General features: G+C 38.7%; 1 protein-coding gene across 21 annotated transcripts in view; it reads right to left on the bottom strand.

Moving 5' to 3' along the window:
* The window catches only part of SLC9A9 (solute carrier family 9 member A9), a 763,188-nt gene that overhangs the window by 290,106 nt on the left and 446,308 nt on the right, over positions 1-26,774 (bottom strand). For all 21 annotated transcript variants that reach the window (XR_006222104.1, XR_006222105.1, XR_006222099.1 and 18 more), the window contains 2 exons: positions 14,590-14,703; positions 12,857-12,968 (listed from right to left, as the gene is read on the bottom strand). Coding sequence is in view for 13 of the 21 variants with exons in the window: in XM_042998717.1 (XP_042854651.1) it covers positions 12,857-12,968; positions 14,590-14,703 (226 nt within the window). In the remaining 8 variants the exon portion in view is untranslated. The remainder of the gene's footprint in view (positions 1-12,856; positions 12,969-14,589; positions 14,704-26,774) is intronic.

Raw genomic sequence — 26,774 nt, 5'->3', positions numbered from 1 at the left:
GGATATAATCAATTGCGATCCTTTTTTTCCTTTCATTTAGAGTACTGTTAGGGGGTTGATTTCAAAGATTTTACACTTTCTTATCATTAATCTGATAAATCAAACCCTACAGTGGACCTACAATTGAATTATGTATTGCTTTTACCCTTGTGGAAGTCCCATGACCTTGCAAAGGGTAAGTAACCACTTTCAGCAAAAATGTCAGTCTGGTTTCAAAATACATTTTCCAGGATAGTACAACCTTGCTACACAGTTCCATTTTCAGTTCAACATCATTTTATCACATGGAAGCGATACCAACAGATTGTTTCAGTGGAAAAGCCTTCCACTGAATTCAAAATAAATGGAGTTTTTTTTTAAACTAAATCTGTATTAGACAAGCAGAACTTTCTTTCCTTCATCTCTCTTCCTGAACTTGAATCATTTAAACTTAAGGTCACTGAGAAGGAATGCAACATAACTTTGGTATTTTTTTGCATAAAATGAAGTTTGTTTTTGGATGCCTTGAGCAGCCAGGAAGGGTACTGTAAATAGGATTAGCTCTGGCTCTGAGTCAACATGCATAGATGCCTCTGGCTTTGGAAGTTTATTTTTATGTAAGTAAGGTGGATGTGGTAGTAAACTGTGGAATAATCCTTGCCACTAGCTGAAATCTTCAACAGAGTTTCAAAAGAAAGGCTAACAGATCAGAAGAAAGCCAATATTTGGTAAGTAGTACCCAACTTATGGCCAGGTTGCATTTCAAAAGTCAACTTATAAGTTTTCTGTTCAAACAAGTGGTTCTCAACTTCGGTGATTTTTGTCCCCTCAGGGAATATTTGGCAATGTCTGGAGACATTTGTGATTGTCTACAACTAGGGGGCAGAGGACACTACTGTTAATCTTGCAGGTAGAGACCAGGGGTCTCTGCTTAACATCCTATAATGTACAAGACAGCCCCCACAGAAAAGAATGATCTGGCCCCAAATGTCAATAGTTTGCTGGGGTTGAGAAATCCTAGTGTAGACACTGGATTGCTTTTTCCCATAGGAGCAATGTTATAAATGGTGATAGTGTTCCTACTGTGGAGGGCTATTTTGGCAAAGATGGCTATTTAACCTATTCTTATCATTCATGGTATGCTGCTGTAACTGCATAAACCACATTTCCTAGCATCTCTTGCAGCTAGGTATAGACAGATGGGAGGTTCTTACAGTGAAACAAGAGCAAAAGTGACAGATGTCACTACCGGGCCAAGGCTTCTATGAAGTGGATGTTCCTACTCCAGTCTCTCTTTCCTCTTCCATTGGCCAGTTATAAATCACAGGGAGTCCCTGTAGCAGTGATTCCCACACTTTAGCTACATCAGAATCACCTGGAAGACTTGTTCAACCTCAGATTGCTGACATTCAGCCCCAGAGTATCTAATTCCGTGGGTCTATGGTGGGGCCCAAGAATGTATATTTCAAATAAGTTCCTAGGTGGTGTTGATACTCCTGGTCCAGGGACCACACTTTTATAATTCTTGACTTAGGGAATTATGATGCTACAATATGGAAAGAGCCTGGTGATGTTTGAGTCACCATCTAGAGGAGAGGCATCATTTTCCCTGCTTCCATGTCAATATCAACCCTGGCCTGTAACACGAACCAGAGAGGATTTACTACTATGGTTCAACCAGTGAATTTTGAGAGTCTCTGAATTCCAGCAGCTTAGCTTATCCTAAAGCTCTCTACCTTAACTCTCTCTTTCTCCTACATGTCCCTGTAGCATCACAGAATACTTTTTCAACTGGTGAGAAAATAGAGGCTAGGAGTGGCCAAGGTTACATAATAAATATTTGGCTGGTTATCAATCTGTTTCATCCCCCCTTTTGAATATTTAACTCACAACAAAGATAAAAGAATCATGGTTATCTTAAATTTGAGTTTTAAGGAAAAATGCAAAAAAGAAAATTTTCTTCCCCTCTCCTAAGCAGAAGATCAATCTGAGGTAACATTTTAAAATAGCTATTTTCCCTTTTGCTCCTCCTCCCCTACTCTTTCTGCACGACTTCTTATTTTCTCTTTCTTTCTCTTTCTCCTATTCTCAGCATCAGTCTCCCCTAATCCAGAATGACCCATTTTAGACTCTCCTGTCAAAACCCCCATTTCCTTTTGCAGCCAAAATTAGCTTCCTGCCAGGAAAAAAAAACAATTGAAAACAATCAGAAGGAAGAAATCTGTTGAGGAAGGATAGCACACAATCCTCCTGAATGGCATGCATTTAAAAATACTTGTTAACATGCATACTTTCACGTTTACTTGTGGAATTTAAAAAACAGCTTCAGGAAAGTCCAGTGACACTTTTCAGACGCTAAGGGAAGTGGGTGGTGAGTGGGATGAGGATCCTATAAAGGGAGGGCAAGGCTGTCATTCACAGGCAGGGCACCTGCCTTTGTGTCTGTTTCTTTCCTCGTGTGGAACCATGGGTTTCTAAAGTAGTTCCTGGTGCTTTAGGAAGGAAGATTTCTAGGCAAAAGCAGAGAAGACTGGGCAGTGGGCCTGAGACCCAGCCCTAGTCACAGAGGTTTGGTCTATCTGTGAAAGACTTGGTTGCTCAAATAGCATTTGAATCCTTCTAATATATCAGAGCTAACGCTAAAAATTCCTAAATTACTTAATGGCTCTCTGGACATTTAGCACCGGCATTTTTGAAAGTAACTGCTTCTTTCTCATTTGTGCATATAACTTGCGTCAATCTTTAGTGACTTCTTTCAAACTCTATCCATAGAACCTGAGGGCAGAATTAGAGGGATTGGTGCTTGCCACAGACAGACATACTTTTTGAACTCAGTTCATGTGTGTTGATAGTTTTCTAAGGTTATGCCTACATTATAACCAAACAAGCAAGCAGTTAGTAAGCAAATTCAGGCAGAAAATGGGGGAAAATAAAGTAGATTATTTGTTTGCCTCAATGGACAGGTTAATTTGGTTAAAATTATCAGATATTTGTGATATTTCTGAATTCTGGACATCCTGAAAAACTGAAACGTACACAGAAATTTCCTGAATTAAATGATAAAATTATTTCTTTTTCTGTATCCTAGAATCTTATCCTTGAAACAGGGAGAGGTGACAGGCACTCTGGATTGTCTCCTTTCATCACTCAGTGGCTTTCAGGGGCTGGCATGCTCCTGTTGGCTGCACTCTCTCACTAGATAGGATGATTGGGTTACCTACAAGATCTTGCCTCTTTCGCACACTCAATAAATGTCTAAGTAGACTGTGACATTATGCATGGGTCAGTTTGTCCCAGAGTGGGCTACACCACATTTTTCTCATAAAAACTGGTACATGGAGTTATAGCATTTTGACTTATGTATTTAGTGCCAGGAGTGAGTCACTGCTAGAAAGAAAGGCAGAATGTCAACAACTGTCCTTAAATGAAGGGAAGGAAGGAAAGAGGAGTCCTTGTCTTCCATGAGTGTGTCACTAACACTTCACACTGGCCTGAGATGGTATCTTTGGCAGCGATATGATAGTCAAGCCTATTTTCTGGAATGAAAACCTCAGTCTCTGATAGGAGGTTTTCCAGAGAGCAGTTGTGAGTTTATATGAATCATGTCTCTGTAAAGCACTAATGGCTGTCTCATCTGTGGTAGTTAAAGAAAGTGATAGAAACTCCCACCCGTTGAGTATTTCCTAGGTGGCAGTTCCATGCCAGGCATTTTAAATATATTTTATAGTTCTATTTTCAACATTGAACATCTAAGGTAAGTATTATTATCCTATTTTACAGCCAAGGGAGCTGAAATTTGGAGAGGGTTAATCATATAGCTCTGTGTGGCTGAGCCTGCTTGAAAGCCTGAGCTCAGTGCACTTCACCAAAACAGCAGTTTATATTCAGAAAATATTGTGGTGTGCCAAATGGCAGAATCTAATTTGTTGCTTAAAATTCAAGAGCTGGTAATTTTTATTATAAATTTATTTTGGAGCTAAGTGAAGTTTTGACCTAATAATAGGAGAAAACAACTCTATGGGGCTGGCCACAGGTCTAAACTAGTTCTCAGATGTTCTGAATTTATCATAACCAAAATAAACGCTTCTCAGCCTTTGAAGCTATGAGGATTTAATGACATCTGAAATTCATATGGGCCTACTATATCTGTCTACTCTGTCACAGCAATGGTGCTCATGGTTATTTCTTATTCAAGGTGACTTTTTCTGTGACTGCTTGATACACTGGTTAAAACACTTTTCATGTCTCATTTCCTGCATAAGCTGGTTAATTCTGTCCCATTTGAAGACCTCAGAAGACCTATGTCAGTTGTCTACTTTGCTCACTAATGCCTACCCCAGGCCACAGTGAGAGATGAGGGCTCAGTGGAAGTTCATCTCCTCTAATGAAGAAAAAGTTCTGAGCCTATGCTGCAGATAGTTAATTCCATACACTGGTAAGGGAGAAATAGTGGCCTAATTAATTGCACAAGAAATGGCCAGGGAAGGAAAGATATATAGCATGGGACGGTGAGAGAACACGACTCTGAGTGAGGGGACTGCAAAGAGGTAGGCCTGGCAAGGAATGCTTGACCACATCCAGTCTGTCTCTCTGGAATTATGAAGAAGGGAAGAGGCAAGGTAAGAAAGAGCCTGTTGCTTAGATGGCTCAGACTCTCAAATAATCCTTGTATATGCATTTAAAGAAATCTTTTCCCAAGCTGAAGTTAGAGTCAGCCTGATCTTGATTCAAATCACCTGGCTCATGTAAGTCTCAGGGTTTTTAATGAGATCTTAGTTATTTTATTTTATTTTTCATTTAAAACAATTCTCTTTAAAAAATGTTTATTTTTGAGAAAGAGATAGAGCATGAGCGGGGGAGGGACAGAGAGAGAGGGAGACACAGAATCAGAAGTGGGCTCCAGGCTCCGAGCTGTCGGCACAGAGCCTGATGTGGGACTTGAACTCATGAACTGCAAGATCATGACGTGAGCCAAAGTCCAACTCTCAACTAGCTGAGCCACCCAGGTGTCCTGAAAGATCTAAGTTTTTTAATGGAAAAACAAACACATCCCTCCAACATAAAGCAGGCAAAGATTTGAAAAATACTCTCAGATCCAAACGGTACTTTTGTGAAGTATTAACAATGTTTACTGTTATCAACACTCAGTGAAGGGTGAAAGTATTTTCTTTCACTTAAAAAACGAAACGTTTTAGTTGTTGATCTCTTTCCTTAAAATTATCGTTGCTTGGCTCCTACCTGTGGAACCAGGTAAGCTTGGTCTGAGAGGTTCCTATGGACCAATTCTGGAATTAGGAGTTCCTAGGGCTGACAGAACAGGAATGGATAGTCCTTAAGTGGTCATTTTAGTGTAATGTACAATTTTAGTTGGGTAGAACATGTTGTAGGTTGTTCATTTATTTGCTTATTTATCTACCAATTATTTGTGGAGGGGTACTCCATTTCATCTAATGTGCTGAGTGCTGATGTGGGTTTATAAACCTTCTAGCATAGAAGGGATTGCAAACAGGCAAGCAAAAATTCATGATAGAATGTGAAGGGTACCAGGAGAGGAGAAGTATTGGGTGCTCTGGAAACAGATGAGAGGCACCAACCCAGATGGAGTTATCGAGGCTTCCTATAGCAAGTGACGTCTAAGTCAAGATCTGAAGAAAAAAAGAAATTAGTTGAATAAAAGAGTGAAGGTGCATGGGTATGGCAAGGGTTTTGAGCAGAGGGAAAGCCTGAGTGAGTAGGGGGAAAGACTTCAGCAAGCTCAAGGAAGTGGAAGAAACTCAGTAACTGGGTAAACATTGTTAATGCTGATCAGACGGCAAAAGGAAGAACGAGAAGACTGGCATCTAGGAGGGTCTAAGGCAAAACAGAATAAGGTAGAAGGAATAGATTGAAGAAAGGTTCAGAACAGAAAACCATGAATTGTGATTATGTTCTGGGATGTGCTACTCAAACTTTCACATGCACATGACCTACCTGGAGATCTTATTAGAAGGCAGGTTTGGCCTCAGTATTTCTAAGGAACTCTCTAGTGATGTTAACGCTGGTCTGAGGAGTGCACTTTTGGTTATCAAGGATCAAGAACATGGGAGTGTCCCTTTACACGATGGCTGTTAATTGTCGTGAGGCAGTCCTGGTAGCTTAATGGAGTTCCATTAGCTCAGGTAGTAACAGACACAGATTCTTGTTCCTAAGCATTGCTGAGACAATGACTTTTGCTCTTTACTTTCATGAATTCCTCTTGTTTTCTTCCTGGCTGCAGTTGATATGTCAGCTGGGTAAGGCCACTTCTGAGTCAGTCTCAAATTGGCTCTGACCATGGCATGACTGACTAATGGCTCACCAAAACGACATGGGGAAAGGTGGTCTTCTCCACCTCGCCAGTGGTTCTTAAGTTGTCCTTCTGTAGAATACTGCTGTTCTGTGAGCTGCTGGCCATAGTGTTCCCTAACACTTGAATAACAGTGGCGGTCTTTTTACCATTGAGGGGGAAAGATGAATGCTAATGGAAAAATTTTCTTAATTTAAGTTTTTCTTCCATGACTTTCTCTTAATCCTTTGATGCCGGCAGCCATTCGGAGGCTAATAAAGAGTGCTGGTGGACAACCAAATGAGCAACAACAACATTAAGCAGCAGAGCCTGGGGACGCTAGTGCTGCTGTCTTCATGGCAGTATGAGCTTATGGAAGAGGTTTTATATTATATCGGTACACTCTGGCCACACTGTCCTGGTTAAAATTCTTCCTAGTTTATGCAGTAACGCACATCAGGGTTCCAATGTCTCTCCCAAGAGGAGCAGAAATGGACAAACGAGAAGCATGTTCTCTGACCTGTTGTCAGGCTCCTTCACCCTGCTCAGGCACTTCCAGGCCTTCCTCCCATTCAGACGAGCACAGCGGCTCTGCACAGAGGCTCTGCAGCCCAGCAGGCCACAGTCTCCAAGTCAGTGGTTTCAGGAGGGCTGCCAGGGCTCACTTGGGCTTGGCATTTCCCCTCCTTCCAGCAACTCCCGGCTCTTATTTAGTTTTAAATTAAATAAAAATTGTAGCACATGGATTTGAATTAAAACAAGAGGCCTGATCTTTGTAATATGCACCACATCAATAGGAAAGCTAATTTGTGCGAAGCACATCTCCTCCTTTAATTTAAACCACAGAACTCTGCCTCTTTGGTTTCAAGGGAACTGAGAGCTGGGGCGGGGCAGCTCACTCCTGGCATTAACTAGGGCTGTGCTCCAGGGCACCAGGAACAGTTTCAGGAGAGCTTAGTGTTCCTCTTAAGCCCTTTGTGCTGGGTGTCACACGATACACCAAAGCAGTTCCGAACTCCTGGCCTTGAATTTAAAGAAGGCCTCAAAAATGTCTCAGGGTAAACTTCCTCCAATTGACTCTAAACTGCAACCTAGCTACCAGAAAGAGAATCTGCATCACTGAAAGCTTTCCAAGGCAGACAGACCACTACTGAACTTGAGGCTATTCCTCATTTTCAGGTTCCAAGTCTTTGTGTGTGTAGATTACTAGTCTGTGCCAGGTGAGGAATTCAATCTGGGTTCTGACAGTTGCTTCACTCAGTTTCACTGGCTGTAGTGGCAAAAGGTGGAGGCTGGGGTGGAGACGGCAGTAGCACTGTCACCCATGAACAATGTGAGCTTTACTCAAAAACACTGCAATCTACTCGGCACCAAGCCCTTGTTTCAATGCTCACTGCAGGCCCCACTCACTGCCAGGAGATGGGTGATAAATAGTGGGATCCCTTTGTAAACTTTCACCTCCAGGGGAAATTTATATATCTGGGGCACCCTCTTTAAGAAAAATAATACAAAAAAAAATCTTTTACCAACTTTATATACCATCAGATACACTTCCAGGGCCCCTCCAGGATCTTGGAAGGGGCCCGTGTGAATGAGGAAGCCTGAGGCATAAGCTTCCTTGGCTTTACAAGTGAATCCACTTCTGTTAGGCAGGCATTGCCAGCTATCCTCCTGCCCAGTGCCAAAAGGGTATGCATAAGGTGAGGGTAAAGATGATAGAAGAGATTTATTAGATGATAGGTGTAATCAATTAAGACAAAGTTCTTGTTCTGATCGACTGGGTTTTGAATATATTTTAAGTTTATTTATTTATTTGGAGAGAGAGAGAGCATGAGCAGGGGTAGGGACAGAGAGAGAGAGAGAGAGTAGAGAGAGAGAGAATCCCAAGCAGGCTCTGCGCCGTCAGCACAGAGCTCGATATGGGACTTGAACTCACAAACTGCGAGATCATTACCTGAGGCAAAATCAAGAGTCGGATACTTAATTGACTGAGCCACCCAGGTGCCCGTTGACTGAGTTTTGAACCACCTGAGGTGCACTGTCTTAGTGAACCAAATTTAGTCCACACAAAGCCAAGCTCTCTCTAGGCTGCAAGTCTCTTAAGGGCAGGGTCCATATCTCTGTGTTTGTTCCTAAATACCTACCCAAGAATGTGTCATTGAATGTCTGCTGAATGAATAGTTGGAGACTGTGAATGAGTAAATGTGTAAATAAATCCACACCCCATTTTAGATAAAGGGTCATTGTTTACAATCTCTACAGGACTCTGAAAAATGTTCTGAACTATGTAAAGAAAGGCTCCAAATAAATGTATTTTTGGAGTATGGACAACTGGATTCTGCCAGAGGGCTACTAAAGCCATACTTCTTATTGGGTAACTCAAACTACTCTAGGCATAGTTAAGAACATTAGGCTATATTATAAAGCAAATATTTTTAAATTTTTTTATTATTTTATTTTTTGAGAGAGAGAGAGAGAGAGAGCAGGGGAGGGCAAGAGAGAGAGGGAGTGAGAGATTCCCAAGCAGGCTCCACAATCAGTGTGCAGAGCCTGATGTGGGGCTCAGTCTCACAAACCCTGAGATCATGATCTGAGCTGAAATCAAGAGTCAGATGCTTAACTGACTGAGCCATCCAGGTTCCCCTAAAGCAAATATTCTTTAAAGGGACTGGCTTTTTCTTCTGGTTTCTGGGTGTTGTTGTCATATGCCCCCAAAATGCTAGACAGTGTGTTACATGATCTGCTTCTTTACCTCCTCCTCTGGCTTATGTTACCTTAAGTTGACCTCTTAAATTATTTATTTCCTGGCAAATACATTTAAAATGTTAGATCCTGAGTGAAGGCAGAACATGTCAAAATTCACACAGAAAATCAAAGCTGAGTCTGGAACATTCTTTTCTGAAGACAAATACTGCCCTGCACATGGTGAACTCACCTGATGCTTCCTACACTCCAATGGGGGTCAGTAGGCACAGTGTACAACTTGAACTGATGGTTGGGAAGGGTGTCACCCAAATGTTTGATTTGTTGTAAAATGGTCAATGACTGGGTTTGCATGAGAGACATGTTAGACATGTTGGGATTGGCCTATGTTAGGAAGGGCCTGGTTTTAATTCTCTTGAACTTGAGGGTAAATCTGAAGTAGTGTCATGCGGGTGAGAAGGCTCTAAATTTGAAGTCAAGAGGCTTGGGTTCAAGTCTCATTTTCATTTCTAATTGGTTGTGAGATTGTGGGCAAGATAACCAATCTCTCTATGTCTCACTCACTCTGTCTCTCTCTCTTTTTAATCTGCAAGAGACTAATAATGCCTATCCTACCTTGGTCTATATCTGAGTCTCAACTCATTGCTCCTAAAAGGTCTTAGAAAGGTTAGAGTGACTTTTTAAAAAATGTTTGTATTTATTTTTGAGAGAGAAAGAGAGTGAGAGAAGAGAGAGAAAGACAGCACATGAGTGGGGGAGGGGTGGAGAAAGATGGAGTCAGAGGATCCGAAGCGAGTTATGCACTGAGAGCAGAGAGCCCAATGTGAGGCTCGAACTCACAAACTTGTGAGGTCACGACCTGAATCAAAGTCAGACCTACTAAGCCATCCAGGCACCCTTACAGTGACTTTTGAGTTGAATATCTATGATTCCATTATGTAACCATATAACATTGCAATTTCTTCATTTTAAAGCTAGGAAGATAGCTTTTTAGTGGAAAATCCAATGCTTTTCCCATCATATTGCGAATATCATCAATATTATTAACTTGTAATTAAAATGGCATTAAAAATAGAATAAGTAACCCAATCTCTTTGTTGTTCAGATTCACTTCAATGTGAACAGCATACAAAACAAAAATCTAGTCAAATTTATAAAAAGAAGCCCACTTTGACTTTGAGGTCAAGCTGCTAAACTGCTAACAGTGAGTGACTGATGCTCAGCAGATGACACAGATGCTCAGTGTGGAAGACAATGGGTGTCAGTCTCTGGATTATAATCATGTACAGTAAGTGTCCTAAAAATTTGGCATGATAGTCTTTTTGATAATTGGAACTAGCTGATTGGCATTCTCCTGAATTAAACTAATAATATCAACTCCCTTTATGTCATGGGGGTTATTGTTGTCCCCCTAGAGGGTGAAGATGCTTTAGAACAAGGCCAGATAGTAAATATTTTATGTTTTGTGGGCCATGCGGTTTCTGTGGCAACAAGTCAACTCTGCCTTTATAATGCAAAAACAGACAAGACAGTATATAAACAAAAAAGTGTAGCTGTGTTTCAACTTTATTTACAAAATTGGTGTGGGCTAGCTTTGGTTCAAAGGTCATAGTTTGCTGACTCCTGGCCTTAGAATATCATAAAGATACCATCAAATTCTGGGCCTCCTAGGAGGGCCTGGGTGGTTCAGTCGGTTAAGTGTCCGACTTTGGCTTAGGTCATGATCTCAAGGTCCATGGGTTCAAGCCCTGCATCAGGCTCTGTGCTGACAGAACAGAGCCTGGAGTTTGCTTTGGATTCTGTGTCTCCCTCTCTCTCTGCCCCTCCCCTGCTCATGCTCTTTCAGGGTATCTATGTCTCTCTCAAAAATAAGCATTAAAAAAATTAAAACAAAAGAGTTTTAAAAAAAATTCTGGGCCTACCCACATCTCTGGGTCATACATACTGCTGGCCTCAGTTTTTAGCACAGCTTTACTCCTAAAGCTAAGCAAACACAGGTGCCAAACCCTGGAGGAATCATCAAGCCAGGTGGCCATTTGGGCAGGTGCTTCACACCCTGACATGGCTATCCCAAACCTCACACCTTTCTCAGAAGTGATCTTTGTAAAATAAAGCATTGTTTAAAATATAATACTTGAGTTTTAAAAATAAGCCAAAGTAGTTATTCTCTGGAGTAAAACTACAGATGTTTTGATGGGAAGGAAGGAAAAGTGCTTTCCAGCTCCAGAATTGGGTTGCAAAAGTGCAGCTCAGTGCTGACTTCCTATTTACAAATGATCAAACTTGCCTTTGTTTACCCATAATAGAAGTCAACTCATTTCCAAAGTTCATTGCTGTTCTAAGTCAAAGATCACCTGTCAGTTGAACTTATTCTCTTTATGACTCTTTCACTTTGGCATATCTGGAAATGGAGCGAAGCATGGTCAGAGGCCCACACAAGGGCAATTTTAAACTCTGGGTCTTCATTTTTTTTCCATACTTGATTAAATAACTCCTTCTCAACCTGGGAACTACCCACCCCTTACTGTGTGGAACAGGCTACAAGGGAACTGAAGGTGAAACAAGCCTTTTATTCCTAGTACTACTTCTGAAAATGTGGATTTTGAGACACTTGGGTGGGTTCAAAGTGGAGTCTCACAGACCTGGATTTAGGAATGCTTTGTTCCTTGGCCAAGTTACACAACCTGTGTGAGGTTCTGAACTTCAGTTTCTCCATCTACAAAGTGGTTTAATATATACTTCATAGAACTGATCTATAGTGAGCGGCAGATAGTAGATATTCAATAAATGATAGTTTCCCTCAGTTTTTCCATATCCCCTTGTATGCCCCAAATTCTATTTGTTTGCTCTATTCTGAGAGTGTTTATTATACTCTCACATATATTCCCACGAACTGCCTCTGAGGGTAATGTAAGTGTATTCACACATAGAAGGCATGTAAGGAAAAAGCTTTCTGAATAAGGAAAGACTGCTGGTAGGAAAATTGATTGAACAGAAAGAAATCACCATTCCCAGAGTAGTTCAGGGTCAGAAAATTCATTTGGTTTATTTTCTTTTGGAATAAGGTACTTTCAGGTATGGTTTAAATAAGTAGAACATAGCTTTTTGAGAGCAGAGAGCTTGTCAGTTAATACACCCGTGTTTAGAACTGCTCTGGGCAATAGGTAAGTGCACAATTAATACCTGTTTTCTCAACTAATAACTGAACATACTTAGATATGAGTTACTTGTGTATTAACTATGGGAAGTTCCTGGAGTTTTGCATAGGTAAGGAACAGGGATTTTAAGGAGAAATATTTTTTTTTTTTTAATGTTTATTTTTGAGAGAGAGAGAGAGCAAGAAAGCAGGGGAGGGAAAGAGACACAGGGAGACACAGAATCCAAAGCAGGTGCCAGGCTCTGAGCTGTCAGCACAGAGCCAAATGAGGAGCTTGAAGGCACGAACTATGAGATCATGACCTGAGCCGAAGTCAGACACTTAACCTACTGAGCCACCCAGCGACCCTCTAAGGAGAAGTCTTAACACTGGACAAATGTGGCACCATTTACATACTGTTTACCTTCAAGTATGCAATTTGTGAAATGACTATGCAAATTCTCTGATATGAAAATTGATCTGAAATAAGTTAGGGGAATGTCTAATACCCATTCTAGGCCAGTTTCTGGCAGATACTTCAGTTTTATTTTCCTTCTGGAAAGAGAAATCCCCCTGTTGCTCATGGAGTACCAGCATGGCACTAGGTAATGATGGGGTAAAGAGTAGTAGATGCCATGGGGGTAAGAGAATCAGGAGGTCTCTACGTCTCCTGCTTTCCAGGTGCTGCAAAAGTATGAGAAAACAGTAGTGCTAACACACAACAGTTCACATACCTGAAAACATCATCATGTGCTGAAAATTCCAGGGGATCTTCTGTTTTCGGCCCAGATTCAGGAGGAAGGAGAGGGGGTATATGTTGCAGGCTCTGGCCAGAAAAATTGCCAGCTATAGATAAGCACGGAAAAACATTGAGGAAAATGCTACAATTGAGGGTGCCAGTTCTTGAGCTGTCACTGTTACGTTCTTAAGCTTCTCTACTTTATGACCCAGAAAACAGGGACAAATATGTCAATACGTGTTTGTCCAACTTGCTGCCAAAACTCATCTTTAAATGTCAACTCCTTTCCAGAAATAATAGAGAACTCTGCTTTTCTTTGAATATCTACTTGGTTTAGAATTGTTAGCCCCATACCATTTCAATCACTGGAAATTTTCTCATCACATTTATGTTGCTGATGACTGACTCTTTGCTCAACTCTGCCACCAAATGTGAGGCAGAGACCGTTCAGAGGCTGTGGCATTATCTTCTCAAGCAGCACTTTAGAAAGGATAAATGTACTTCTGCTCATGATTGCCATCTTACTTTCCATCAGTTTATACTCCCTGTATCTAGCAAGCTTCACTTCCGTTTTTCTTTTAGTTGATTTGACTTTAAGAGGAATTGCTTGTCTAGATGTATAATACAGCTGCTGCTTTAGGAGGTATTGTGCTGAAGTCCAAGCTTTGTAGGTTAAAATCTAGGAAAATATTGATGGGAGTCATCTCTCCCCTTTTGTCACCCAGGACTTCTGCCCTGATAGTCTGTCTATCCCAGTTTGTCCTTAAATAGGATGCAGTTATTTGGGAAGAGGGAGCTACCGTCTACGATGTAGGGTTGGATGAGATTGGAGAGTTCAGCTGAATGTTCAGTGAAAAGAGGACAAGAGGCAAACGCAGGTGCTTAGCTGGAGCAGGGCTTACAGAAGTGCGGTCAGCTCTCCTGGCTGTCAAGATCACCTGCCTGTGATCTGATAGGACATCTGCCTAGTTCCTAAGTGGAAAGAAGGACAACAGTTGCTGACTGTCCTTGGAGACATCCCCAGCACCTCACTATCCTTTCAGACAGACATCCATTCCTACTGGGGAATGCTTATTACCCCAGGCCTAGAGCTCCCAAAGTCCTCTGCATTAAAAGTAAGGCCTACATTTTATGTTATTTTACTTATAGGAAAGGGCTATCTTATTAAAATAGACTTACATGTACACAATGATTAAGACATTGAAAGCACATCCATAATGCCAATTTCATCTGATTTTTACTCTGTGTATCGTATTTTCAAAGTCTTCGCTGGAGAAAAGATTTTACCATCTTCTAATGAAAATATTTCTAAAGCTTAGTAATCTTGGCTATATTCTGACACATTCTACTGCAGATTAAGTATATTTCTCTGTAAAGAGTGGATTGACATATTTTTATGTAAATGATTTATAATTTAAAAACATACTCTGAATATTCAGAAAATAAGTATCTTTTGAATATTTATTTTTGAGTATTCTATTCTCCTTTAGTTTTCCTCGTTTATTTCTCTCAGTATTTTCCAAACTTCTTATCTTGAACCATAAGCACTTAATAAAGGTCTGAATTTCTTAGCATCTTTTCTCTCCTAACTAGAAATTACGTACCTGCCAGAAATTTGAGGCTTGCAGTAAACTTGAGGAAATTACTTTAACAATTTAACAGAATGAGTAAAAGTAAGTAGTTTATTCTTTTCCCTCATCACTCCATGTTCTGTATTTCAAAGGATACAAAGGCTCCGAGTATAAAAAGAGCATTAAAGATATGATTCTGGAACGTGAACAGCGCCAGGCCCATGTAACAGAAGATGACATTCTCAGCCAGGAAGTTCATAAATTCAAATAGCTGAAAACAAAACAGAAACCAAAAACCATTAATTATGACTCAGGTTTGAATCCACTTAATATCTTGTGACTGTTTTGGTGAGTGGATGGTTCTCTTTTATCTGTGTGTGCAGCTTCTGGAGGGGTGGGTGCAGGACCCCTGACTACCCTGTCAGGCCCTCTAACTCTACCCTGGCTCTCTACCCAGGGACAGATGTGGCAGCCATGTCAACATCCCATCTTCCTTTCCAGCTACAAGGCAGCCAGAGATATACCTGGGTATATTAACCATCATGATCCTTCATAGAACAGTTCCTACAAGGATGAAAGACTATTCCTTGCTCTAAAACTGAAACTCAGTGACTGCTTAAGGTGTACTTTAGGAAAGGTTGCAAGGATGGTGTGGCTGCTTCTGACATTACTCAGTAGATGCACTTGAGTTCCTAGGCCCTGAAAACTGTTCAAAAAAAGTTTTAGCTAGATTGCCTTCCTCAGGTAGGCAGGAGGGACAAACTTGGAAAACTTGAAAACCTGGAATAAGAATGAATGTCAGTTATATTTCAATATCAGGATGATCAGTATATTTCAAACCCGAGACAATGAGACTCATTAAATTGACTGATGTAGGTATATCCATTAAATGTCTACAATTTCTAGCTGGTAAAAAGAAAATGATTAATCCCAGGGATCAGTTTATGCAATGAGAACACAATAGATACATCAAATTCAGTCAAAGGAATGGAGTAATAACATGCTATGCAGAAGGATGCTCCCAAGAGTTATTCTTAGATCATTAACTAAACAATTTAAGTTGAACTTGAAAAACGTTCTCCAGCTTCCACATTAGATGTAAAAGGGAAATGTGTCCAGAGGCTACAACAAACACATATTTGGAAGAGACTTTAGCTTATGTTCCAGAATTTTCATTTGGAAGTTTCTGAAACTTCATTCTCAGACCTACATAAATCACCGTGTTAGGTAAATGTCTCTGGAGGCATTTCTCTTGACTTTTTAAGGACTCATTATTTTTTCATGTAATGTATTTACGGCCCCACAAATAATGCCCAATACCTGCTTACCGACAGTTGACAGAAAGAAAAGCAGAATCTTGTCAGAAACATTATTTAAAGCCAGTAATAGAAATAAAGGATTAAAAAAGACACAGCTCCTGTGGTACAAGATGGTCTTTCTTCAGTGGCAGTGATCATCAATTATCCTGAGGACTCATTTCACATTCTAGGCCTGCTCATCTTAATAAACACTGTCACCCAAATAACCACCAAAAACTTAAAACCATGGGAGAAAATAAAGGGGATGGGGAGCACTTTGCTACTTCATCATATCTTTACTTTTGCAGAAACCGAGATTTGGCCACTGTCTTCATTTGCTCAGTCTGTCATAGCAAAATACAATACTGGGTGGTTAAAACAACAGAAATTTATTTCTCACAGTTCTGGAGGTTGAAAAGTCCAAGATCAAAGTGCCAGCCAGTTAGGTTCTGGTGAGAACTCTCTCCGGTTTGCAAATAGCAGCCTGCTTGCTGTGTCTTCACATGGTAGAAAAAGAGATCATCTCTCTCATGTCTCTTCTTGTAAGGGCATGCATGAATCTCATTCATGAAGGTTCCACCCTCATGACCTAATCAGCTCCCCAAGCCCCACCAGTACATACCACCACACTAGGGGGTAGGACTTCAACATATGAATTTGGATGGGGGGGGGGCGCAAACATTCAGTTCATAGCAGCTATCCAGTTTCTAACATTAATAAGCACATGCAAGATTAAATTCATAGAGCCTCTTCTCCTGTCCCCATCCCAAGTACTGTAGAGAGGACATTTCGCCATCTAGCATCCATTTGGCTTCTTCTTGGTGGTCACACCCCGATTTCCCTGGGATCCCTCTTCTTCCCCACTCTCAGATCACATGCTGACACTTCCATACTCAGATATAGAATATATGATTTAGGACTAAACCACTCAAATCAACGCATTTCTCTAGTCAGCATGTTTGGTGCAGAAATAGGTGTGGTGCATTCAGAGCCAAAGAAGTACAGTGAGATCTTGGCAGGAAATGCTGGGACAAACACCCCCACCTTTTCACTGTGTGAGAAAGTAGGATGCAGGCCAGGAGCTGCTGTTAGTCACCTTGTGATTAAGGGGAAATAGCTCTCTGAAAGAGAAGCCATGTCCTGATGACACTGCTTAATCTGTGTTCGACCTCTCCCAAAGCAAAATCTATCCTTGGACTTTTGAATTAAAAAGACAGATGAACATAGGGGAACAGAAAGAAAAATAAGATAAAAACAGAGAGGGAGTCAAACCATAAGAGACTCTTAAAGACAGAGAACAAACTGAGGGTGGCTGGAGAGGTGTTGGGTGGGGGAATGGGCTAAATGGGTGATGGGCACTATGGAGGACATTTGTTGGGATGAGCACTGGGTGTTATATGCGAGTGATGAATCACTAAATTCTACTCCTCAAATCATTATTACACTATATGTCAACTAGCACTTAAATTTAAAAAAAGATATGACAAATTAATTTGTAGATCAATGTTTAATGAAACAAAAAGATAAAAATTTATTACCAATTTTCTGCAACATGCCAGTTTAAACATGATTTTTTCCCTGTATTTTCAGTACCTGAAGTAGACAATTTTAAGGTTTTCTAAGTAGACAGAGATAACATATACATATAAACAATGAGAATTTGTTTCTTTCTTTCCAGTTCCTACATGTTGTTTCTTTTACTCTTTCAAATTTTACTGGCTAGAACATACATCATAATGAAGTACTGATGGTAAAAAAAAAAAAAAACCCAAAAAACAAACAAACAAACAAACAAACAAACAAACAAACAAACAAGGGATGCCTGGGTGACTCAGTTCGTTAAGCATCCGACTCTTGATTTCAGCTCAGGTGATGCATGATCTCAAGGTTTATGAGTTCAACCCTCACATCAGGCTCTGTGTTGACAGTGCTGAGCCTGTGGGATTCTCTCTCTCTCTCTCTCTCTCTGCCCTTCCCCAACTTGTGCATGCTCTTTCATCCTCAAAAATAAAGAAATAAACTTAAAAAAAAAGACCAAGAAATCACTTTTTGGTTTGAGGTAAGGTTTCTATCACTTAAAATGATATGTATATTCCTTTACAATCCCGTACCAGTTTAACAAAACACCTCTCTGACTCAATATACAAAGTAAAGGGTGTGATCAACTTTTTGATTTTTTTCAGATAGCAACAAAATCAGTTATCCCTGCCCACCCCTCCTCCCTGCTCCCACCCCCAACTTTAATCTATTCCTCACATGTAAAGGAAAAAAAAGTATTTGGTAAGTCAGTTTTTTTCTTTTTCTGTTGGTTGTTGAGACATAATGGGAATTTGCCCTATACATTTTACATGGAGACTCATGGTATTAATTGTTTTGGAGATTTGCTTCTGTTGGAAAACTCAGGATTTTAACATGATTTAGTCACTCAGTTTATTGAAATCTAGCACTGACCAAAATTAGAAGTAACTGTTTATATACACATTATACAGAAGTTCCATTTTCCATTTAGGTCCATTTCTAGGTCTGCTCTTTGTTTTTATTGTTATCTATTCCTCTACTAATACCATCTCTTTTTAATTAATGTAGATCCATAATACATTGTAATATTCTATAGATCTAGATTTTTCCCATATTTTACCTTCTTCAGAATCTTCCTGATTATTTTTGCATGTTAAAAAATGTTTTTTATGCTTAATCACTTAGAAGTGTATAAATGACATATTTACAATTTAAGATTAAAGAAGAGAATATTACCAGCACCCCAGAATTACTCAATTCCCTTCCCACTTATACTCCACACCCCAATGCACTGCTATCAGCACTTCTGTCATTGCACATGACCTTTCCTTCAGTTTCACATGAATGGAATCAGACAATATATATTCTTTTGTATTTGTTTGTCCTCTTTTACTCCACATCACGTCTGTGAGACTCTTCATGTTGTTGCGTATAGAAGTAGCTCATTTTTTTAATTATATGAATATGCCACAGTTTATTTATTCATTCTACTACTGATAGACATGTGGGTTGTTTTCCGTTTCAGGCTATGATGAATTTTGCTGTTGTACATCCATGTTTGCATTCCTATGGGATTGTCAGGACACAGCACCAAGCAGTTTTCCAGGTTGGTAGTTCCAATTTGCACCTCCCATCAGCAGTCCTTGTTGGCTCACATTCTTGTCAACACCTGGCTTTTGTTGCTTTGTTTTTGAATTAATACTTTTGCCTGCTCACATTGCCATCTGAACTTATTGGGGATCAACTTGTCCATTTCCACAACAATAACCCACTGGCATTTTAGTTGGAATTGGATTAAATGTATAGAGAAATTTGGAGAGAATGCACATGTTTAGAATATTGAAACCTAAATCCATGAACATCACATATCCTTATAAGCATTTTGTTTTTCTTTCATTTCTCTCAGTAATTTCTGCATAAAGATTTTTACATATTATTGGTTAGGTTTATTCCTAGATTTTTTTTTGTTACTGTTGTAAATGATACCCCTTTCAAAGTTCATTTTCTAACTGTTGGTTGCTAGATACATGTATACAATTAATTTTTTACTAATCTTGTATTCAGGGCCTTACTAAATTTATTCAATAATTCTCATAGCTTTTTGGTAGATTCTTTTGGATTTCCACAATTATGTTGTTTTCAAATAAGCATATTTTTTTTTCTCCTTTCCATTTGTTATACATTTTGCATCTTTTTTTCTTGTCTGATTATACTTGTCAGGACATCCAGTTCAGTGCAGAATAAAAGTGGTGATGGAACATCTTTGTCTTATTCCCAGTCTTAAAGGAAAAACTTTCAAGATTTCGCTACTAAATTCATAGAAACCCTTTAAACAGATTAAATAAATTCCTTCTATTCTATCTATTAGGAATAGATATTTTAAAAAAATCAAATGCTTTTTCTTCATCTATTAAGATGATCATACAGTATTTTTTTTCATTTTTTAATGTTTATTTATTTATTCTGAGACAGAGAGAAAGAGAATGTGTGAAAGGGGGAAGGGTAGAAGAGGGAGACAGAGGATCTGAAGCAGCACAATATCCCTTTGGGATATGGCTTGGATATGGATTTGGATTGTGCTAATGGCAGCACAATATCCCTTTGTATTTTCCTACCAAATTTTATTTCACTGTACCCATTATTGGACATTCGGTTGTTTCCAGATTGTTCCCCTTTAGACAATGCTGCATTGAGTACCTTTGTACAATAGCTCTCCCCATTTGAGTGATTACTCCTTTGGTAATTCCTAGACATGAGCTACTTCTGTTGAAGGGTATACGTTAATTTTTCTTTTTCAACGTAATACCAGTCTGCTCTTCAGAAAGAATATACCAGTTTGCATCTCTAATAATGATGCAGAGGGTGCCCTTTCCCCACATACTTGCCAAAAGTAGTTTTTATCAATTTAAAAAAAACCTTGACAATCTGATAGACTCACTTATTTTAAATTGTAGATAGTTATTAGCATTTTTAAAAAGATTCCTTTCATAGCAGTGTAGCAGCATTGATTAGCACTCCTTTGTCTATTTATATCATGTGGCAACATTCCTCTGAATGAACAGGCTTCATAATTTCCTTCTTGGGGCACTTAATGAAAACGTGTGGGTGAATTCAATTTTATTTCACACGAAAAATCTCCTGAAGGCATTTCAAAAGGAGAATCTATGGTAAGACCATGCTGACAGAAGCAACCAATTTGACCATTAGGACATCATTGCCTGAGTCTGGATGGGAGTAGTTAATTATTGAGGGAATAGATTTATTGGTCAATTTTGGAGGGGAAAAAAACCCCAAAAAAACCAAAACCCAAACTCCATTTCCAAACTAACAACAACAACAACAACAACAACAACAACAACAGTCAACCTAATCAATTCATGATTCAGTATTCACTATGAATAACCTCAAATGTACTTTGTCCTCACTCAGGGTCAATGAAAAAACAAAACAAACAAACCTTAACTCAACATTTTATTTATCCAGTACAGTAAACAACATTTGTTTTATTTCCATTAATTCTCAGTTGTGTGCTTTTGGAGAGGATCCAACTTAAGTTAGCTTTGCTTAGGAAAGCTTTTCTTCAGGAAAATAAAAAGCAAGTTAATACCACAAAGACTAGGGAAATATTGAAACTACATAAGAGGGCAATCAGTGTTTAAAAACTCTGAAGGTTCATGGTAACCATTCATATGTTAATTAAACAACTTAAACAATTTAGCAAATGATGTTCTCTGAAGGCTTCCTAGACGTTAAATTTTTTAGTATGAGATACTTACTATACTTAGAAAGTAAAAAAAAAAAAGTCATACTTATTTTATAAAATCACATCACTAATTCTGATGGGCATTCTTCTCCTATTGGTAAAAGAATGAAACTTTACCATATTACCCTGGTTCATACAGAGAAATATTACAGTGGTGCACTGTACCACATTCTGCTTACCTAATACCAATTAAATTCACATGGATTCCTCAACACAACTTTTATTTGGCATAGTATAGTTTGACACCATTTACTGACTTGCCTCTACTTCTCCACGTAATATGCTGAAATCCATTTTATTTGGGATGTGAAAGAAGCTACAAAACTAATAAAAATGAAAGAGAAGGAAGAACTAAAAATGTCCCTTTATTTTCTCCATAATTTTGTGCCAGGATTAATTTTTTGTTTGTTTGTTTTAAAATTTGTCTTTCTTCCTAACTGGGACCTTTCGTTAGAGAATATCTCAGATTTCATTTTTTATATACTATTGGGTATACCTATATTTTGAACAAGCTGGAGTATAAGCGAATAATTTTTATTCCTGCACTGGAGGATTTGAAAGCAAACATTATAATATATTTTACTGGAATTATAAACTTTTGCTCCTGAGATTCTAATATTTGCTTAGCTCCAGTCCTGAGGAAATTTGTTAATGGTAAACCCAATAATTCCTATGGGCTTTTAGAGGTAGCATAGGAGTTGAATGATACTGAAGACCTGTGATCTTTACCACTAGGATGTAAACGATCTAAAGGCTTTACTTCCAGTCATGGTCTTGGTTCCCAGAGTGTAGCCTCTCTTATGAAGCTAAAGATTTATAATTACATATAAGTACAACTGCAAACCTTTGAGATTCTTCTAAATTTAGGACACTGTAATAAAAGCAGTTTTACTACTTCTAAAATAGTAATAATACTAAGGGACTAATTTTTTTAGGATTTAAATTATGCTAGAAAATGTGTTAAAGACTTTTATGTACTTTAAAATGTTTTAACAGTTTTTTTATAACGACAACAAAACTCATAAAGTGATAATCTTATTTCCATTTCACAGTTGGGGAAGCTGTACTCAATGGCATTAGTGTACTTGCCCACATAAAACACAACAAAGGGAAAAATTGAGCTATCTTAAGTTTTGTTCAAGGCCCACACCACTTTTGCCAGACTAGGCTGTCTCTCCATTATGTGAGTTTCAGGTTTGGGGGCAGCAAGATGTTTGTTAACAATAGTATTGGTGAACATTTATAACACCTTAGAGTTTTCGAAGCATATTTAATATATACTTTTTTGTTGGATCATCAGAGCAACTCTGGGGGTTGGCAAGGAAAGCATCTGTGACTCTGACCACATTTTTTTAAGTAAAGAAACCTGAAAGGTAAATTTCTTTGTATCCAACTAGTGGAAACAATAGGGGGTAACTTGAGGTGGTGGATACTTACCTCTCCCAATGTCTACTACCACCCGGTCACCTGAACCAATCCCACCAAAAAAATCAAAAAGTGAAAACAAAACTTTTGCCCTGCAGTTGTAATGTTAAGGCAAAACTCCTTTCCAATCCTAGAGAAATTTGCATGTAATGATTATATATATATATATATATATATATATATATATATATATATATATTAGTTTTTTAAAGTTTATTTATTTTTGATAGAGATAGAGAGAGAGCACTTAAGTGGGGTAGGGGCAGAGAGAGAGAGAGAGAGAGAGAGAGGGAAAGAGAGAACCCCAAACAGGCTCCATATTGTCCGTGCAGAGCCTGATAGGGGGCTCAAACTCATGAACCATGAGATCATGATGTGAGCTGAAGTCAGACACTTAACCAACTGAGCCACTCAGGTGCCCCTCCAAGATCAGATTCTTTAAGTTTAGGACTATAAAGTCTCTGAAGTGGAGGAGGTATACCACTTAAGTGTTCAGAGAGTTTCTAATTTGTCATAAATTTCTTTGAGAATTCTTGGGCTCCCTATGCACTCTGGGCTGGTACCGAGCCCTCTCCCATACCCTGAATTTCATTCTTCTTTTAAACTTAATTTGACTTTTTAAAAACATGAGAATTTCAGAAGCACAGCCTATAAAAACACAACAAAACACATTTTAGGAAGATGAATAGGCATCATTAAGTAAGTAAAGTTAATATAGGAAATAAATGTAGTTACAGCTACAAGGAATTCAGCTTCATTAAACTGAATAAATACTGTAGCCAGATTTTCTTGAAATCCTTGAGCTTATAACTTAAGGGGAAGGTTATTTTCTATGAACTTGTTAAATTACTTTAGCCAGTAAATACTGATAATAGTATTCTTATTTCTGGAGGTTTTCCATTTTTGATTCTTTTTCTTTTTTGTGGGGGATGGTAATTAAAGTGAAAGTACTGAGTTTGTAAGGTTTTATTTAAGTCAATACACTACTAAGTTAAGAATAGCTCCTCTAGTATGCAACTTCGCAGAGTGATTATCATGATATTGATCAGAAATACTGGCCCCCAAATAAGATTGGGCTTAGATCTATTTTGATGAATTGCGCACACGCGTGTGCATGTGCGCACACACACACACACATACACACCCCACAATATAGGATTACAAGATTTCAAGGATAAAGTCACCTTATAATATATGTGCAGACATCTGGCCAATGCTTGATTGCTCCAACATTCTTGTCAAGGGGCTGCTCAGCATGTAACTGAATACTGCCAAAAGCAGAAACCTCACTACTTTCCAAAGAAGCAAATGGCATTTTTAGACATCTATAACTGTTAGAAAATCCTTCCTTATGTTGAGCTGAAATGTGGTTCTCTATCACTTTCAACTACTTCTTCCACTTCTACTTCTTGGGTTCATAGAAAAAAAGTCAAATACAGTATTATTTATTGCATACTGTTTTGCTCTAGCAGCAGAAAGGGGATTTCTATCAGAATCGTTGCAGTGGTAGGCAATTCTACAGTTTAGGCAGCAACAGCCAGTTTTCATTCCACAGTCTTGTTAGTCTTGAAAATAAACATTTTGCTGGGAGTTTGTGGTTGGCATATAGGACCCCGAGTGTAGAATAACTGCAAAGACTGGGCTGGGGGCTACATAACCAGAATTATGTTCAAAGGATCAAAGGAGTGTTCTCTAGAAGGATCGTCTCAGGAAATCTAACAGTACTGGCTCTTAGGAAAAAAAATTAAAATCGTGGCATAACATAATTAGTTTCTCTGTTGTTTTGCCAATAAATACTAGCTAAAGAAAACTAGCTGAAACAATATATTTTCTGGGCAGAAATTAAAACCATGCTGAAAAAATTCTCTTAATGAATAAACCAAGAGAAACATTGCTATTAATATTAGGTACTGGTATGAAAAATTCACACATTATCAAAAATTTTTAAAGGTTAATTTCCATTTCTTTAACTTTTTTCATTTAGCTATGATGAATTTCCTTTCTTATTCATCTTGTGTGTCTTTTTATCGTTTGTAATTAGCCAATGCTAATTTTTTTCTTGAGTGGGAGTATGAAGAATGTACACACAAAAAGGGAAGATTTCTAATGATGTCATTTTTTTAGGTCTCTGAGTTGTGTACCAATTTCCCAGGTCTTGCTAGTGATCTAAGCGATAGCCTCCCACGACATGGCTGTGGATACACCTCTGCATCCACCATGAGAACAATGTGCTCTTACTATATGAAGATTTACCACTGGAAGCATACAGAAGGAATACTGAGCCCCAAATGTCATGAGCTGTGTTTGATTTTTCCATGCCACTCCATTTTCTTGATGAAAGTGTTGCAAACAAAAATACTTAGGATCAAGGACATTATTAAGTGCTGCTTTTTATCAGCTATTTCAGAGAAAGATGCATTAAAATACTACTAGATATTTATCCAAAAGATACAAAAAATGCTGATTTGAAGGAGCATATGGACCCCAATGTTTTTGGCAGTGCTATCAATAGCCAAATTATGGAAAGAGCCCAAATGTCCAATGACTGATGAATGGATAGAGAGGATGTGGAGTGTGTGTGTGTGTGTGTGTGTGTGTGTGTGTGTGTATACATATATATACATATATACGTGTGTGTGTGTGTATATATATATATATATATATATATATATATATATATATGTGCATGCAATGGAATCCTACTCAGCAATCAAAAAGAATGAAATCTTGCCATTTGCAACAACATGGATGGAATTAGAGTGTATTATGCTAAGTGAAATAAGTTAAGCAGAGAAAGGAGAAATATATGGTTTCACTCATATGTGAATTTAAGAAACAAAACAGATGAACACAGGGGAAAGGAAGGAAAAATAAGATAAAAACAGAGAGGGAGGCAAGTCATAAAAGACTCTTAAATACAGAGAAAAAACTGGGGGTTGTTAGAAGGGAGGTGGGTGGGGGGATGGGCTAAATGGGAGGTAGGTATTAAGGAGGGTACTTGTTGGGATGAGCACTGGGTGTTTTTTTTTTTTTTAATTTTTTTTAACGTTTATTTATTTTTGAGACAGAGAGAGACAGAGCATGAATGGGGGAGGGTCAGAGAGAGGGAGACACAGAATCCGAAACAGGCTCCAGGCTCTGAGCTGTCAGCACAGAGCCAAACGCGAGGGTCGAACTCACGGACCGCGAGATCATGACCTGAACCGAAGTCGGCCGCTTAACCGACTGAGCCACCCAGGCGCCCCGAGCACTGGGTGTTTTATGTAAATGATGAATCACTGAGTTCTACTTCTTTCAACGTTTTTTATTTATTTTTGGGACAGAGAGAGACAGAGAATGAACGGGGGAGGGGCAGAGAGAGAGGGAGACACAGAATGAGAAACAGGCTCCAGGCTCCGAGCCATCAGCCCAGAGCCTGACGCGGGGCTCGAACTCACAGACCGCGAGATCGTGACCTGGCTGAAGTCGGACGCTTAACCGACTGCGCCACCCAGGCGCCCCGAGTTCTACTTCTGAAACCAATACCACACTGTATGTTAACTAAGTTGAATTTAAATAAATTAATTAAAAAAAAGAAGAACATCAGGACAAATGCAAAAAGCTAGAATCAAATAAGTATTCATTGAAAAAGGCTTTCCTTCACTATTTTAGAGTCAGAAGTAGAAACGTGCGTTTGGAATAACACTTAGTAGTATCACTAGCTTGAAAGTTTCAAGAGCCTCTTTGCTTCATGGTACGTTTTTCCTAATAAGCACTGTCATTTATACTAGTGCACTGACCACATTCAAATTCCTTTGACAAACTTTCTAAATTAGCTAATTTTGAATATACTACTGTGTGTAAGGGTATAGCAGTAATCAGAAGTTTTCAGAAAAATTTTTTACCATCCTTCCCCCATTTCATATTTTTGAGGGAAAATAACTTGAACACTAATTTCTTTTTTTTGGAACAATGCATGGGAGTAGATATTTTATTAATTTAGAAGGTAAAGAGATTCGGATTTTTTACTTGTGTGTTTCAATATGATTTTAAGTCTAATGCATATACAACTAAGGGTTAAAAATCATTTTCATTATGCAAAAGAGTTTGAATTCAATTTTTGAACTATGGTGGAGTAGAATATGGAAAGGCATTCAATAGAAGGCTTTCAGTGAATGAAAAGCATTCAATGAAGTTTAGAGTAGAATATTGATTCTGCTGAACATGATGAGAAACTGGAGAGTGTGAAAGGGTCTTTATAAATCAGAGAAATCAATGAAAATGAAAGACAAAAAGCATATGACATTTGAATAATGCCATTCAATTGGATAACAGCTATCAAATGATTTTTATGAAGGC

The sequence above is a fragment of the Panthera tigris genome, chromosome C2 (genome assembly GCF_018350195.1).
Source record: "Panthera tigris isolate Pti1 chromosome C2, P.tigris_Pti1_mat1.1, whole genome shotgun sequence".
NCBI classification, from domain to species: Eukaryota; Metazoa; Chordata; class Mammalia; order Carnivora; family Felidae; genus Panthera; species Panthera tigris.
Note: the sequence above shows the minus strand (reverse complement) of the source record. Positions and strands in the feature narration are given on the sequence as shown.